The 15161-nt window shown below is 42.8% G+C and overlaps 1 protein-coding gene across 1 annotated transcript in view; it reads right to left on the bottom strand.

Annotated features, from left to right (window-relative positions):
* prkcz (protein kinase C, zeta) overlaps positions 1–15161 on the bottom strand; it is a 76338-nt gene that overhangs the window by 32173 nt on the left and 29004 nt on the right. Inside the window, exons 6-9 of the mRNA XM_079558128.1 lie at positions 14775–14906; positions 13803–13887; positions 11721–11776; positions 9938–10252 (exon numbers count right to left, since the gene is read on the bottom strand). Coding sequence (XP_079414254.1) covers positions 9938–10252; positions 11721–11776; positions 13803–13887; positions 14775–14906 — 588 coding nt within the window. The remainder of the gene's footprint in view (positions 1–9937; positions 10253–11720; positions 11777–13802; positions 13888–14774; positions 14907–15161) is intronic.

Here is a 15161-nt window from a genome sequence, read left to right as displayed (position 1 = left end):
TATTTTACCATCACCTCCGGAGTTGGACCGGGCCCACCGCACGCTAGCTGCAAAGCCAAGTTCTACTGACAGGCCGCGAGCGGTGGTGATCTGTTTTCACAACTTTCAAACTCGGGAACGGGTGGTTCGTGAGGCTCGCAAGCTGAGGGGCAAGTTGAAGTACAAAGATGTTCCTGTTCATATTGTGGAGGATTACCCCCCCGAGGTGATGGAGCAACGCACCCCATACCGAGGCGTCATGAAGCGGCTATATGATATGGGCCTTAAACCTGCTCTGTGGTACCCTGCTAAGCTATCCATCGTACTCAAAGACGGCACCAGGAAGTTTCTCCCATCAGCGAAGGATGCCACAGACTTTGCTGACTCCTGGGACCAGCGTGAGGCAGGGTCGTCGGTGGACGATTGATCTAATATGTGTTTCTATTGATTACCGTGAGTACGGTAGAACTTTACGTTAGCTCAGGTTTGTTGGCTATAATGCCACTTAGCTGCTAAGCGTTAGCTCTGTGATGTATGTTACGCATGGTTGAGCCAGTGATTTTATTATTATTATTTGTCTTAGCATTGTTACTGTTTTTTACTCTGGCTCCATTGTGTCTGTAATCTCTTTTTTTTTCTCTTATTCCTTAAAAAACGTTGTCATTATCTCATTGGAACATTCTACAGTCTTATATTTTAGTTATTGGTATGTTTTGACCACTGTTCACATCTGCCAGGATTTTTTATTTTTATTTATTTTAAGAGGTAAAGCGACCATAAAGTACTTTTTATAATATGGGAGATGGGACTTAGGATCCATGTTGGGAGTCCCTCGGTCGGTGTCGTGGACACCTTTGTGCAATGGACACAACATTTCTTTAACGTTTGAGGGTTTTTTAGGCCAAGGGGTTTCTTTTGCTGTTCTGTATGTGTGTGGGTGTATGTGTGGTCTTGTTTGTTGTTTAATTTTATTTATTTTAATTTTATTTTTGCTGTTCATATTCTCTCATGTTTTTCTTCATCCCTTTTTTTCTTTTTTCATAGATGCCTGTTCTGCTCAGTTCATTTGTTCAGAATCCCAGCTGTGTTCGTCTATATAAAGCTAATAAAATCTCGCTGCTGAGGTATGACCGCCACTCATAATGCACTTAGGTTTGTATCGTGGAATGTGAAGGGGACGGGGAACGCCACAAAGCTGGGGCGAGTAATGGCTCATTTGAATCAGCTCAAGGGTGATATTTATTTTGTTCAAGAGACTCACATGCTTAATAAGGAAGTTGCACGACTTAAAAGAGGTTGGGTTGGGGAGGTTTACCATTCTACTTTTAATTGTAAAGCGCGGGGTGCTGCTATAATTATTCGAAAAGGTATTCCTTTTGTGAAGGATAGGTCTGTTTTAGACACAAATGGCAGATATGTAGTGATTTCTGGAACACTTCAGGGCACACCTCTTTTGTTAGTCTGCATTTATGGTCCTAACTGGGACAATAGCTCTTTTGTCACAAAGATTTTTGCTTCTTTTCCAGATATCCAAAACCATTATATAATTATGGGGGGTGATTTCAATTTTGTTCAGGACCCGGTTTTGGATCGTTCATCTAATAGAAATATCTTATCGACTCGGTCAGCTAGGACCCTGCTCACACTAACACAGCAGTATGGCCTTACGGACCCTTGGAGACATAAGTTCCCGAGTGCTAGAGCTTACTCATTCTTTTCTCATGTTCACCATTCGTATTCTCGTATAGATTTTTTCCTTTTAGACGTTCGATTACTTTCAAAGGTTGTATCTGTGGATTATCATAGTATTGCGGTATCTGATCATGCACCAACTTCTCTAGACTTGGCTTTGCTTGCCCGACCTGATTCACAAGGAACATGGAGGTTTAATTCTGTTCTTTTAGCGGAAGAGTGCTATATAAAATTCATACAATCTCAGATATCTTTATATTTTGAACTTAACGATTCACCGGATATGAGTAGAGCTGTCCTCTGGGAGGCATCCAAAGCTTATATTAGGGGTCAACTCATCTCGTTTATTTCTAATAGGAAAAAGAATGACATTTCCCATATTTCTGGTCTTCTTAGGGATATTGGAGAGGTTGACCAACAGTATGCTGCTAATCCTGATCCCACTCTTTATAAACGACGTGTCACTTTGCAGACAGAGTTTGATTTGGCTTCTACAACAAAGGTCCAAACTCTGCTATTGAAATCTAGACAGCGTTTTTACGAGTCTGGCGATAAAGCTGGGAAGCTTCTTTCACATCAGGCGAGGGCTGAGGCATCTTCTAGACTTATTCCAATCATAAAGTCTTCTTCAGGGGAGACTTTAATTGACCCGAAAGATATTAATCATACTTTTGCAGATTTTTATGCTGCTCTTTATACCTCCGATTGTCCTCGTCCTCCTGATGTTCTGGATAATATTGATTTTCCCCAAGTAGATAGTGATGCAGCGAGGATTTTGGGTGCCCCCATTACCCTGATAGAGGTCCAGAGGGCCATTGGTGCTCTTCAGAGTGGCAAGTCCCCTGGACCTGACGGCTTTACAGTTGAGTATTATAAGACTTTTTCTACCTTGCTCAGTCCCATCTTGAAAGACATGTACAATGAGGCTTTCGCCCTTGGTTGTCTTCCGAATACCCTGTCGGAGGCTACCATCTCACTGCTTCTTAAGAAGGATAGGGACCCTTTACTTTGCAGCAGTTACAGGCCAATATCGCTTTTGAATGTTGACTTTAAGATTCTGTCGAAGGTTCTTGCTTCCCGTCTACAACTTGTTTTGCCAACTCTTATCGGGATGGATCAGACGGGATTCATGCCGGGTCGGCAATCTTCATCAAATACCAGACGCCTTTTTAACATCATTACCACGACAAGTTCTCATGTGCCGGAGGTTGTAGTATCCTTGGATGCTGAGAAGGCCTTTGACAGGGTTGAATGGGGCTTTTTGTACTGTGCACTGGCCAGGTTTGGATTGGGTAGGGCCTTCATTGACTGGGTCAAGCTTCTTTACTCTTCCCCAAAGGCTTCAGTTCGAACTAATGACACGGTTTCTCACTCTTTCCCTTTACATCGCGGCACTAGGCAAGGCTGTCCGCTTTCCCCTCTTTTATTTATTTTGGTAATAGAACCTTTAGCTCTTTGGCTACGTTCAGAGGTCAACTTTAAAGGCATTACACGTTTAGATACTGTTCATAAGGTCTCTTTATACGCGGACGATCTCCTCCTGTATGTCTCAGACCCAGCCACTTCTTTTCCTACGATTCTTAATGTTTTAAATGAATATAGTAGCATTTCTGGGTACAAACTTAATTATCAAAAGAGTGAGTTGTTTCCTATTAATGACGCTGCCAAAGCAGTTTCTCCATCCATAGCGCCATTTAAGTGGTCAACCACTGGTTTTCGATATTTGGGTATCCATATCTCTCTTTCTATTTCAGACTTATACAAAATTAATTTTGCCCCTCTGATCAACAGGACTGAGGGGGACTTTGCCCGCTGGTCGGCGCTTCCTCTCTCACTTGTTGGTCGAATAAATCTGGTCAAGATGGTGACCCTCCCGAGATTCTTATATCTGTTCCAGCACCTTCCCATTCTTCTAAACAAATCCTTTTTTGACAAGTTAGATAAACAGATTTCAACATTTCTATGGGCTGGCAAACCAGCCAGAATCCGAAAATCAGTTTTACAGTCTCCTAAGGATAAAGGGGGGTTTGCCCTACCAGTGTTCAGGTATTATTATTGGGCAGCCAATATGCAGAAGCTTTTATTTTGGATGTATGAGGATCCAGTTTTACTACCTGGCTGGGTGCACTTAGAAAAGAGATTATCCCCATTTTCGCTGCGATCACTTCTGTGCTCACAACTTCCACTTCCGCTCTCACGCTTGGCAGGTTGTCCTGTAGTTCTAATTTCATTGAAGATCTGGAACCAATACAGAAAACAATTTGGGCTTTCGGGCCCTTCTACTCTAACCTCCGTCTATAGGAATTGCACATTCGCACCATCCAGAACTGATCCAGCTTTCCGGGTCTGGTATAACAATGGGATAAAGTCAGTTTTTGATCTATATAAGGATAATGTATTTTCTTCATTTGAACAGCTTTCCACTACTTATAGCCTTCCAAATCACCATCTTTTTCGTTTTTTTCAGGTTAGGGACTTTGTCAAAAAACTTTTTCCTCACTTTCCAAATCGCCCCCCAGAAACTCTGTTAGACTCACTTCTCTCTGTGGATCCTATTGCTAAGGGATGCATCTCAATCCTGTATGGATCTATTTGGTTAGCCTCCTCAACCTCCCTCACAGCTATTAAGAATGTATGGGAGGAGAGCCTTAATGTTAAATTAACTGAACAACAGTGGACTTCTGCTTTATCTTTAGTTCATGCATCATCTATTTGTGCTCGACACCGACTCATACAATGTAAAGTTTTTTTTAGGGTTCATTACACTAATTCTAAGTTGTCTAAAATTTATCACTCTGTGAGCGATTCCTGTGGCAGATGTAATTTATCACCAGCAAATCATGTACATATGTTCTGGTCATGTCCCAAGTTAGGACCATTTTGGTCATACATTTTTGACCTACTGTCCAGAGCCTATGGTTGTACTATTGTTCCAAATTCCATATCTGCCATTTTTGGTATTCCTGCTGTTTTGGGCCTGCCAAAAGCATTTAAACGCGTATTAGCATTCACCACCTTGCTGGCCCGCAGGCTGATTTTGCTTAATTGGAAACTTCCCTGTCCCCCATCACATGTTCGTTGGATACGAGAGGTATTGTATAATCTGAAGCTTGAAAAGCTGAGGTTTTCGCTCAATGGAGCAGTAAAGTCATTCTACGACACATGGGATCCCTTTTTGCGACACATCGATTCTTTGAATATTCCTTTTGAGGATGATTAGAATGTTTGTACGTACCTACATAATTTTTCTTCTCTTTTTTTTTTTTTTTTTTTTTCATTTTGGTATTTATTTTATTTTTATTTATTTACTTATTTCATTCCTTTGTTTTTATATATTTTTCTCCCTCTTTTTCTAGATTCAATTTAAATTCTGTATTTTTAAGGAAGTGTGTTTTTGTTTGTGTGTGTGTGTGTATATGTTTTGTGTGATTGGTTTATTGGCCTTTGGTTGGGGAGGAGGGTGGGTGGAGTTTTTTACATGCAGTTAATTTCTAAGAAATGTGACACACTATATTTACAATCTTGCAACTGTATGTTGGGTTATATTAAAAAAAGTTCAATAAATAAAGTTTGAAAAAAAAAAAAAAAAAAAACAGTATTTACAGCCAAGTTTGAGTGAAAAAAATTATTTCCATTGTGTAATTGGATGTACAATATCCCTCTCTCCCTTTGTCTTTTCTGTCAGCGTAGTATTTACTCTCACGGACAATTAATAAGTTAAAAAATCACAACTTGCGACGACACCTGCAGTTGCGCTTATGGCCTCTATGGGGCAAGCGTTACTTAGTACTGCTTTAAACACAAGTTTCACCAACTAAACCTCAGTGTATATGGTGCATGTCATTTTGAAGCTCAGAACCAGAGAATTCAATGAGCTAGTGTTAACCTACTTGATCGCTGCGCTAAATGCTGCGGCTAGCAACAGTATGCTAAAGCTAGCGGCCGATAATTAAGGCACAAACACTATGACTGGATCACATACAGTAATGAAATAAAATGTGTTTTAGTTTATGACATAACTGGTAAAACATGTTTGCAATAATCCCTTTATGTGAGTTGTTTATATGAATGTAAAGCCTGTGATATACTCCAGGATGTTTAGTGATCTGACACTGGAGATAAGAGGACCATTCACTTTTCACTCAGAAAACACCATGTTTAAGAAAGTCTCCTGGTATCGACTAATTTCCGATATCTAAGATACTCAAACCAAACAGTGTCGGCATCTGAAGCAAAAAACCTGGATCGGTGCATCTCTAGTTCCTCCTAAACAGGAATGTTTTTAATAAATCAGCCCTATGCAGCTAATACAGCGCCCCCTGCTGTCACCGTTCAATGAGAAACAATGATGGACTAAATTAAAAAGTAAAAAAATAAGTTTTGATTATTTCATGATTTTAAGTATAAATGTCATCTTTAAATGTGGTGGATCAGCTGACCCCGCCCCCGGGATAAAGTGAGCCACAGGACGACGTTTTTTATCCAATTTCTCCAAGAACACATGTTTTTAGATACAAATAATTACTGCTACTGTTGCTGCTACTGGATGACAGGGTGACGCAGTAGCACTCGTGCTTCACAGCTAACCGGTCTCTAGTTCGATTCCCTGCCGGACGGGCCTTTCTGTGTGGAGTTTGCATGTTCTCCCCGTGCCTGTGTAGGTTTCTCTGATGCAGATGCTCTGCTTTCACCTACCACTCAAAAACATGTCGAATAGGTGATTCTGACCATTGGCCTACCTTACTGCTACCTTACTGCTACTGCTGCTGCTCCTCCAACTACTACTACACTGACTACTCCTACTACTTTAAACAGCCCCAGTATGGCCCTAAAGCCTAACCCAACGTGATGGGGCAGCAGTGTGTACATGGAGAGTGTTTGATGTGTCTGTGCGCGGGCAGCCAGTGCTTAGCCTGAGGCGTGTATGTTTTATGCTCTTTCATAGACGCATTATGTTTGGAGATTTACGGAGGAAACAACCAGAGCCTGACGTCCACATGCTAGCCCACCCTACCCCCCCGCACAGATACTGCAGCGGACACCCAGACCCCTGGCCCCATGCCCCATGCCAGGCTTCAGACCCCATACCGGCCCGGCTCCTGGAGGAAACATCACAATGAGAATGTTGTGAATGGGTTATGACTGAGCTGAGGGCCTGTGGAGCACTTTCCCCTCTGCACTCACACATGCTGACTGAAGTCAGGAGTAAACTACACAGCCATGGATTATTGAAACAAGTGAAGCATCACTGTTGGATCATTATTTTAATAGCATCGATGCACTGAAATCCGTCTATCTGGACCTGGCACTTTACCATTAATGAAGCAACAAGCAGAAGTGACTTTGACACATTTCTCTTTGATTAAAGCCCCACTGAGGGGCGTACATTTATAAATGCAAGGGTAAAGTTTAGGCCTTAGCTGCTCTTTACTGGTCTGTGGACAAACCCGTCTCCAAATGCACGGTTAAGGCCAGTCCTCCTGACCGAGTCCAGGAGCCGCCCTCAGGTAAACTTGATCCCGTTCTTTTGGGACTCGGATCATGTGCTGCGCCTGTGGTCAGTCCTGGTGCATGAACCACTGAGCAAAAGCCTGCTTTTATTCTTTAATTAACAACATAAAGAAGTTGATAAAGAAATAATCTAATAATAATGATAAATCTCCAGAAATGGTTGTACAAATTTTATTTGATTAAAATTAAATAAAATGGGGCTGCAAAGGGAAGGAAATACATTTCCTGAAGTTTCTACAAACTTTCAACAGGAAGTTCTGTTGTCATGAAATGAATATGTGTATTTTATTAGATTTACTGTGTTGCAGAGCTTTAGAGCTGGTAATACTTGGTAATACATTACACATATTTAAATATGTACTTTAGAAAAAAAGCAAAAGCACAAAACAGATTTTGAGCCAAGAGCTGTCTCTGGTGTTTCAGGTGAAAACCACTTTACCACAGCTTTATTCTGCCGTATGTAAGCTTTTGAATAGAAACTTTCACTTCAGTCCAGTTCAAAAAGTGAGGACTGGGCCGACAAAGGTTATAAACATCAATATCAGCTCTCACCACAGTATTTACAGATATGCCAAAGATAAAACCAAAGGTGCACATTAGAGCGGGCTGGTCTCAGAGATGGCCTGTACAACAGCACCATCAGGTGGTGATCTGTCGCTATAACAGTGGTTATGAACATAGGTTTGTCAGTGAAGTGCTGCCCCTCTTTAATGTCACACAGTTACAGTGTCTTCAAGGCTTAAGCCTCAGTTATTTTCGTTCTGTCAAAGTAACTCATGAATAAACACGGTGTAAGAGGCGCAGAATGTTAGTCTCATCTGACCAGAGTGCCCCGGGCAGCTGTTAGGGATACCACTCTTTCTAAAACTGATACGAGTACTTTTGTTTGCCTGCTTGCCGATACCGAATGCCGATACGAGTAGAAGGCATTTTCTTCAAATATACTTAGGTTATAGACCGAGTTTTCACAGCAGATGGGTTAGCAATTAGACTTTTCAAGAAAGTTCACTTTAAAGAGGATTTTTTTTTTCTCATGCTATTTCATTCGATTCATTTCTTCTTCTTTTTTTCTTTCTTTTTTTTTTTTTTACTTTTATTGAATTTCATCATTGTTTTTCCAGGCTAAATGTTGTAATTTGTTTCTTGTGTCTTATTTTGTTGATTTATAACAGCTGGTATCAACTCGTCTGAGCTCAGGTAAGAACAGATCTCAATATGAAAAAATGGTTCCTTTAAGTAATTCAATTTGATGTTTTTTATCTCTCAAATTGCCTCTAGTTAAACATGTATTATTAAAGTAAGGGTTTCAATCATAGAAATATATAGAAATATATCCAATGGAGGTTGATGTGGGTTTTTCTGAGGAGGATCTGCACCGACGATATTTTTGGCCCAATTTTTCAATATGTCTGCCTGTAATCCTGTGCTTGACAGCAGGGGGCGCTGCATGAGGGGTGTAGGGCTGATTCAAACGTGCATGTTTAGTGGGTTCTTCAGAAGGAGCTTGTTTAAAGGAACAGGCCACCGTTTTTACATACTGAGACATGTTCTTACCTGAGCTTAGACGAGTTGATCCATACCTGCATGGTCTTTACGCGTGCGCTCAGTCACGCAAAACGACCAAAGCTGTTGTTAGCATTTGGCCTCTCCCAGCGTATTCCTATAGCTCCAAACGGGGGTGAAGTTGGAAGCTACCACACTCTTCCACGGGGACAAAGACCAGACAGGTACGTATCAACTCGTCTAAGCTCAGGTAAGAACATATCACAGTATGGAAAAACAGTGGACTGTTCCTTTGAAAGACAAAATATCAGTAGATTCCAAAACAAAAAAAGGTACGTCTCTGTCTCTTATGGTTCTGAGATGATATACTGTACGTACAAAAGTCTGCAACATCAAATACATGAAACAGGAAGTTGTGGGCTCATTTTAAATCTCTGACTGAGCTCTTTCCAGTGCAAAGTATTACTTTCGCTTTCGGAGATATCAGCATTTTTATCGGTCGATATCGGCCAGAAGCCGTTATTAAAAATACCTAAATATCGGTTGGGCTTTACAGCATTAGCCTGACTACAACTCCATGTGGATTTTCCCGTGTGTTTGCTTATAGCAAGTACAACATTTTGATTTGTGTTGCTGCTGCTGAATACGGACACGCTGTATGTCTTCACAAAGCATTTTTTGCTGCATTTGTTTAACAGATGTATTAAGTCCCTGAGCATGAACTACTTCTTACTAATAATGAAAGAGGAAGCCATCAAAGGCACTATACCTGACTTTTTCTCTCGTAGCAGAACAAAATTTGTTTAGTCCTCCTTCAGTATACTGTAAACACTAGGGATAAAAAACACTGCATCGAATTATAAAGCATTTGGAACAATTTCATAAACTTACAGATTTCTAGCATTTCTGTGACAGTGACCCTGAAAAGTGACCCTGCAACTTGTGAAACGTGTCGATAAACCTGTCCCTGTGGTGAATTGGGAGGCTACAAATACGTTTAGAAGGTTAGGAATGAGTTTTGGACTAACAAATTGAATTCAGTGGCTTCCTCTTTCATTGTTTGTAACCAAATAAATCAGGCGTAGGGCCTTGAAATGAGAACAATGCTTGTGGTCCAAGACAACACTTGGCTGTGGTTAACTTCAGTGCGGACTCTGATTTAGGCATCACCAGTATGAGCACGTGTGAAGGGTGTCGGTGCGTCCCTCATAGCGAGACCCCGGGGCGTTGCCGCTGTGCGTCATGGCCTCACCTCGTCGTCGTGCACCAGCTCCTTCTTCACCACCTTCATGGCGTACAGCTGCTCGCTCTTCTTCAGCCGCACCAGGAGGACTTTGGCGTAGCTCCCTCTCCCGATCACCCGCACCAGCTCGAAGTCCGCCAAGCCCAGGGTCACGCCGGGGGACAGGCTCTGGGACAGGCCCGGGGAGAACCCGGGGGACAGGGCCGGGGACAAGGCCGGGGACAGTGCGGGGGACAGCGCCGGGGACAAGGCCGGGGACAAGGCCGGGGACAAGGCCGGGGACAGCCTAATGCCATCGACACCATCCACAACCACCGAGAGCTCCTATAGGGTTTGACAGACACAATTAGGACTCAAATCTGACCTATAACAAACATCAAAAAGGGGGTTAACACTGTACATTTCAACCTCCAAAAGTGGTTTGGCTCCTCCCCCTGTGGAGGAAGTTATAAAACAGTAATCCCTGAACCGTATTAGCCACTAGAGGGCACTGTGAGACACCATTTGAGCTACCAAGACTGGACTAAAGAGTTTTTGTGAAAGGGTGCTCAAAACTCAAACAGTTTTCCACTTTTAGAGCCTTATTTATTTATTTTTTCCTTATATGACTCAGCCAGGTTATGGCACTAATCTTTACAACCGTTGAACTGTAGCTTGTAGAACGCTGCAAGACTTAAAGTAATAGGCCACCATTTTTACATACTGAGATATGTTCTTACCTTAGCTTTGACGAGTTCTTTAGGACCTGTCTGATCTTCACCCATGGCTTCAATCACGTAAACACAGCGCAGACGGCGTTAGCATTTAGCCTCTCCCCCTCTCCTCTATAGCTCCAAAACAGGTCATGATAGAAGCTACCAAGCTCTTCCACGTTTTCCCTATTTAAATATGGTTACGTGAAGTGTTACACTACAAAGTATAATTACACAAAATTAAACAATGTGGATTTTCTAAGCGGATAAAAGGGGGAACTATATTGTAAGGCGGAATAATACCAGGAGTAGTTCGAAATCCGCGCAGTAATCTTCACTTTACTGCGCAGTAATTTTCACTTTATTGTGCGGATGCCAAATTACTCCTGGTATTATTACGCCTTACAATATAGTTCCCCCTTGTATCCGCTTAGAAAATCCACATTGTTTAATTTTGTGTATTATACTTTGTAGTGGAACACTTCACGTAAACATATTTAAATAGGGAAAACGTGGAAGAGCTTGGTAGCTTCTATCTTGACCAGTTTTGGAGCTATAGAGGAGAGAGGGAGAGGCTAAATGCTAACGCCGTCTGCACTGTGTTTACGTGACTGAAGGCACGGGTGAAGATCAGACAGGTCCTAAAGAACTCGTCAAAGCTAAGGTAAGAACACATCTCAGTATGTAAAAACGGTGGCCTATTCCTTTAAGTTTGTGTTTGCTAACAGAGAAGGCCACCCAATCCCGTCAGACCTCTGAAGCTAAGCAGGGAAGGGCCTGGCAGGACTTGGATGCGAGACACCAGGAAGCCTAGTGGATGTAGTGAGTGAGTGAGTGGTGGTAGTGGTCGGAGGGGCCGATGGCGTCCGTCAGTCTACCCCAGGGCAGCTGTGGCTCAAATAGTAGCTTGAGTGAATGAATAGTGCAATGTAAAGCGTCTTTGAGTGTCCAGAAAAGCGCTATATAAATACGATGCATTAGTATAATTATTAGGCCTTTGTGCCAGTTTGTGCTTCATGCGGAAAGAAACATCAACCATAAGCCAAGTCCAAACATCTGCATTTTGACAGTTTGACAGACCAAAGCATTCTGGTTCTCACCTGTGCATGGTCCTCATCCGTTTTATCCACGGCGCAGTTGTGTGGTATAAACGATACTGCAAAGAAAAGACATGATTTCTGTCATCTGGGGAATGTTGATGCTCATGCTGCCCAGGAATAGGTCAGTACACTAGCAGTTTTAAATGGCACAACAAAAATGAAGAAACAAAGCATGAGGTCAGGTAGATCGGCCTCACCCTGCCATATAGTTACTGTCAACTGTTTCTTAAAAAATCTGAACCCAAACTGTCGGGACTTTGGACAAGTAGATGCAGAAAAAAAAACAAATGCACATAAACGTATTTCATGATCATTGCGTAAGGTTTTTATATCTGCGGACGCACAAATGTGTTCATGAAATAATAACATAAATTCCCTGCTTTTGACTGACACTAGCAGGTTTTAGTATGCATAATAATCAATACGGTTCTGTACTTTAAACACACGGCAGAGCAGAGAAAAACATCAGACGTATCTACAAAACAACCAAGAACAGCACAACTCCAGGCGCTCCGTCATCGTGGGACAGCACTGTAACATGGAAACAGAGCCTTTCTACTATTTAGAGCTTTTTGAACATTAATCAGTAATGCTGCGTGTTTAGTCCGTCTCCTTCTTCCACACTTAAAACACCAACCCACACTGAGTAAAAAAGATACATGTAGCTCTGAGTTTGAACAAACCTGCTCTGAGTCTGTGTGTAGATTAGCCTGTTTAATAAACGCTGTTATTGTTGTTCATTTTGAACTGCTTCCCTTTTCAACCACAGCAGCAGGGAAAGTCTGCACCTAGAAAGGCCTATAATTATAGAGGCGATACTTTTTCCCTCTAGAATAGAATAAAGTTAGTTTTTTAGCGATGGTGAAGTATCAGCTTATGGTTGTTGTTTACATTGCCGTGACAGTGTGAAATATGGTTATGTGAAGAAGTGGGATGTTAGGAATGTAGTTCTCTGAGGTGGAGCGGGTGTGGTGTAAAGTTTAGATCTTAGGCCCAAGCCTGACCCAAAATTTGGACCGGGCCGGGCTTTTTTAATAATTAATGTCAAAACATTAAAATAAGCTATATGCTCAGTCTATTGGAGACAAAATGTGATTACACTTAATATAAAATAGAGGAGTTGTTGGTAGGGAGGTGCTGACTGTGCTGGTCATGTTTCAGAAGTAGCGAGGCCAGGGCTTTGACACCAGTGCTACACAGAGAACATCGCTATTCACTCTTTCTCTCAAACAGTGTTTCATTTTGTTAGGTTCCTGTTAGTGCATAAAAAGTAGGCTTGGCTATTGTTAATGGGTGGAGTCGGGTTAGGAAATCGACCTCAACTCTTGTGTGGTGTTAAGGCGACCAACCTTAACTCATTGACTGCCAATGACGTCTATAGACGTCAATTAGGTTTTTCAATGGGAACAGCTGCAGCAAAGCCTTGAGCATGTCTGGTGTTAAAATCTTAGTTGTGCTGCCTAATGCTGCCACCGCATTTTGGGCGATTTCACCTATTTTCTACGGACTATAACTAAAGAGTGGAAAGAGGTACAAACAAACTTAGATGAAAGAAGAGAGTCTTATCTTTCTTTTGGTGGGTTTCATGTTGACATAGACCTACATTTTCTGTGGGTCTTGAAAAAACAGTCAAAATCCTGAAAAACCTCTGGCAGTGGGGAGCTCTCTGATTTGAAAATGACTGGCAGTCAATGAGTTAAAGGGACTATACAGAGTTAAAAAATATTAAAACTAAGTATTTTCCTCCCCCTACATGTTCCAGCCATGTCCTAAGGTGTAGAATGAGCTCAGACCTGTTCACCACGACTGCCTCTAAAATCCTGCACTGTCACTCAAAGGGGTGTCACTTCGGGTCTGAATTGCCGTCATGCACGAGCTTAATATAGAGACTGCAGTTACGCGGAAGACCTGAGGTGGCAGTAGTGAGTATAATAAATAAGGGGTGTCAACAAAGTGATTTCATTGGTTAGGAAAGTTAGGAATCAGCTTCAACCACAACAACGTCACCATTCAAATTTGTCTCGCTCCCTGTTTCGATGTGTGTAGACAAAAACTATTGAAATGCGTTAACAGGAGCCTTACTTCCATCTCTTTGGCCTCGGTCGTCCGGGGGAACATCGGCCTCCTCGCCCCTGGAGTCTGCGGGCGGAGAGGGCATGCCTGGATCCTGGACAAACACATCCAACAAGCTCCTTAGACACCCGCAGGACAAGCCTCTGAGATACCCACAGAGGAGCCCGTTCAGAGCCTGGTCCTTCAGCGGCGTAGGGGTGCTCATGCCCGGAGCAGTGTGGAGGAGCAGCAGCCTGGCCCAACACTGAGGCCTTCGGGGTTAAAAGCCCGATCAGCCCCTGCTCCTTATCAGAGCTCCAGTCATCAGCTACACATCAATACTGTACTTCACTCATGCCATTGATTATTTAGTCAAGTTGGGCTTTGCTGGGGCTGTGGACGGCAGAGGACGACCAGCGACGTGCAGTAGAAAGTAGTAAGATACATGCAAAGACTATGGAGGTGGGTCCTATGGAGGTGGGTCCTATGGAAGTGGATCCTATGGACGTGGGTCCTATGGAGGTGGGTCCTATGAAGGTGAGTCCTATGGAGGCGGGTCCTATTTTGGAGGGTGTTTTGTTTTTTCTTTTTACAAATGTTTCCACGTACAGTATGTTTGTTTAGATAGGACGGCTAAGGATAAAGGGGCTTAAGAGTGGGGATTCAAACCCGCGCCGCTGTGCTGGGGGTACAAGAGGTCCTCACCATGCACCTGGGGCAAATCAGTCTGGTCTGGGTAGTGTTGTCGATACCGATTTCGATACCACTGCAAAATATACAATCCCCCAGTAAATATTTGCTGTAGGAAACTTGTATTCTGCACTGTTTTATATGCATTACAGAACACTCAATAAGGTCAGGGGGTATAAGGGGTTCTCACCATGCACCCGGGGCAGGTCAGGGGTATAAGGGGTACTCTCCATGTGCCCAGGCAGGTCAGGGGGTATAAGGGGTACTCACCATGTGCCCAGGGCAGGTCAGGGGGGTATAAAGGGTACTCACCATGCGCCCGGGGCAGGTCAGGGGGTAGAGTCGGTGGCAGCGCTTATGCAGTAGCAGTCTGCAGCTGGTACACTTGTAGCCCTGACTGGCCAGGCCCCATATCCTCTCCGCGCAGTGGGCACACACAGCCTTCTGCAACACCAACAACAATGTGTGGAACGGTTTGTTACAGTTTTACACTGAATAGAACACTGTGTAGAACATCGTTGCTATATCATGTTTAGTTTCATGAACTGAATGTCCAAGTGCACAGGAAACGGCCCTAGCTCTAAACCTGACTTTGATATTTGGTCGTTTCCCTGTTCACCTAAAACATTTTGTTAGAGCATTTCGATTTGAAAATAAGCTTTGGTATGCTGCGCTCATGGACCGGGCAGGACCAGTGTT

The sequence above is a fragment of the Gobius niger genome, assembly GCF_951799975.1.
Source record: "Gobius niger genome assembly, chromosome: 6".
Lineage (NCBI taxonomy): Eukaryota > Metazoa > Chordata > Actinopteri > Gobiiformes > Gobiidae > Gobius > Gobius niger.
This window is presented reverse-complemented; position numbering and strand designations above follow the sequence as displayed.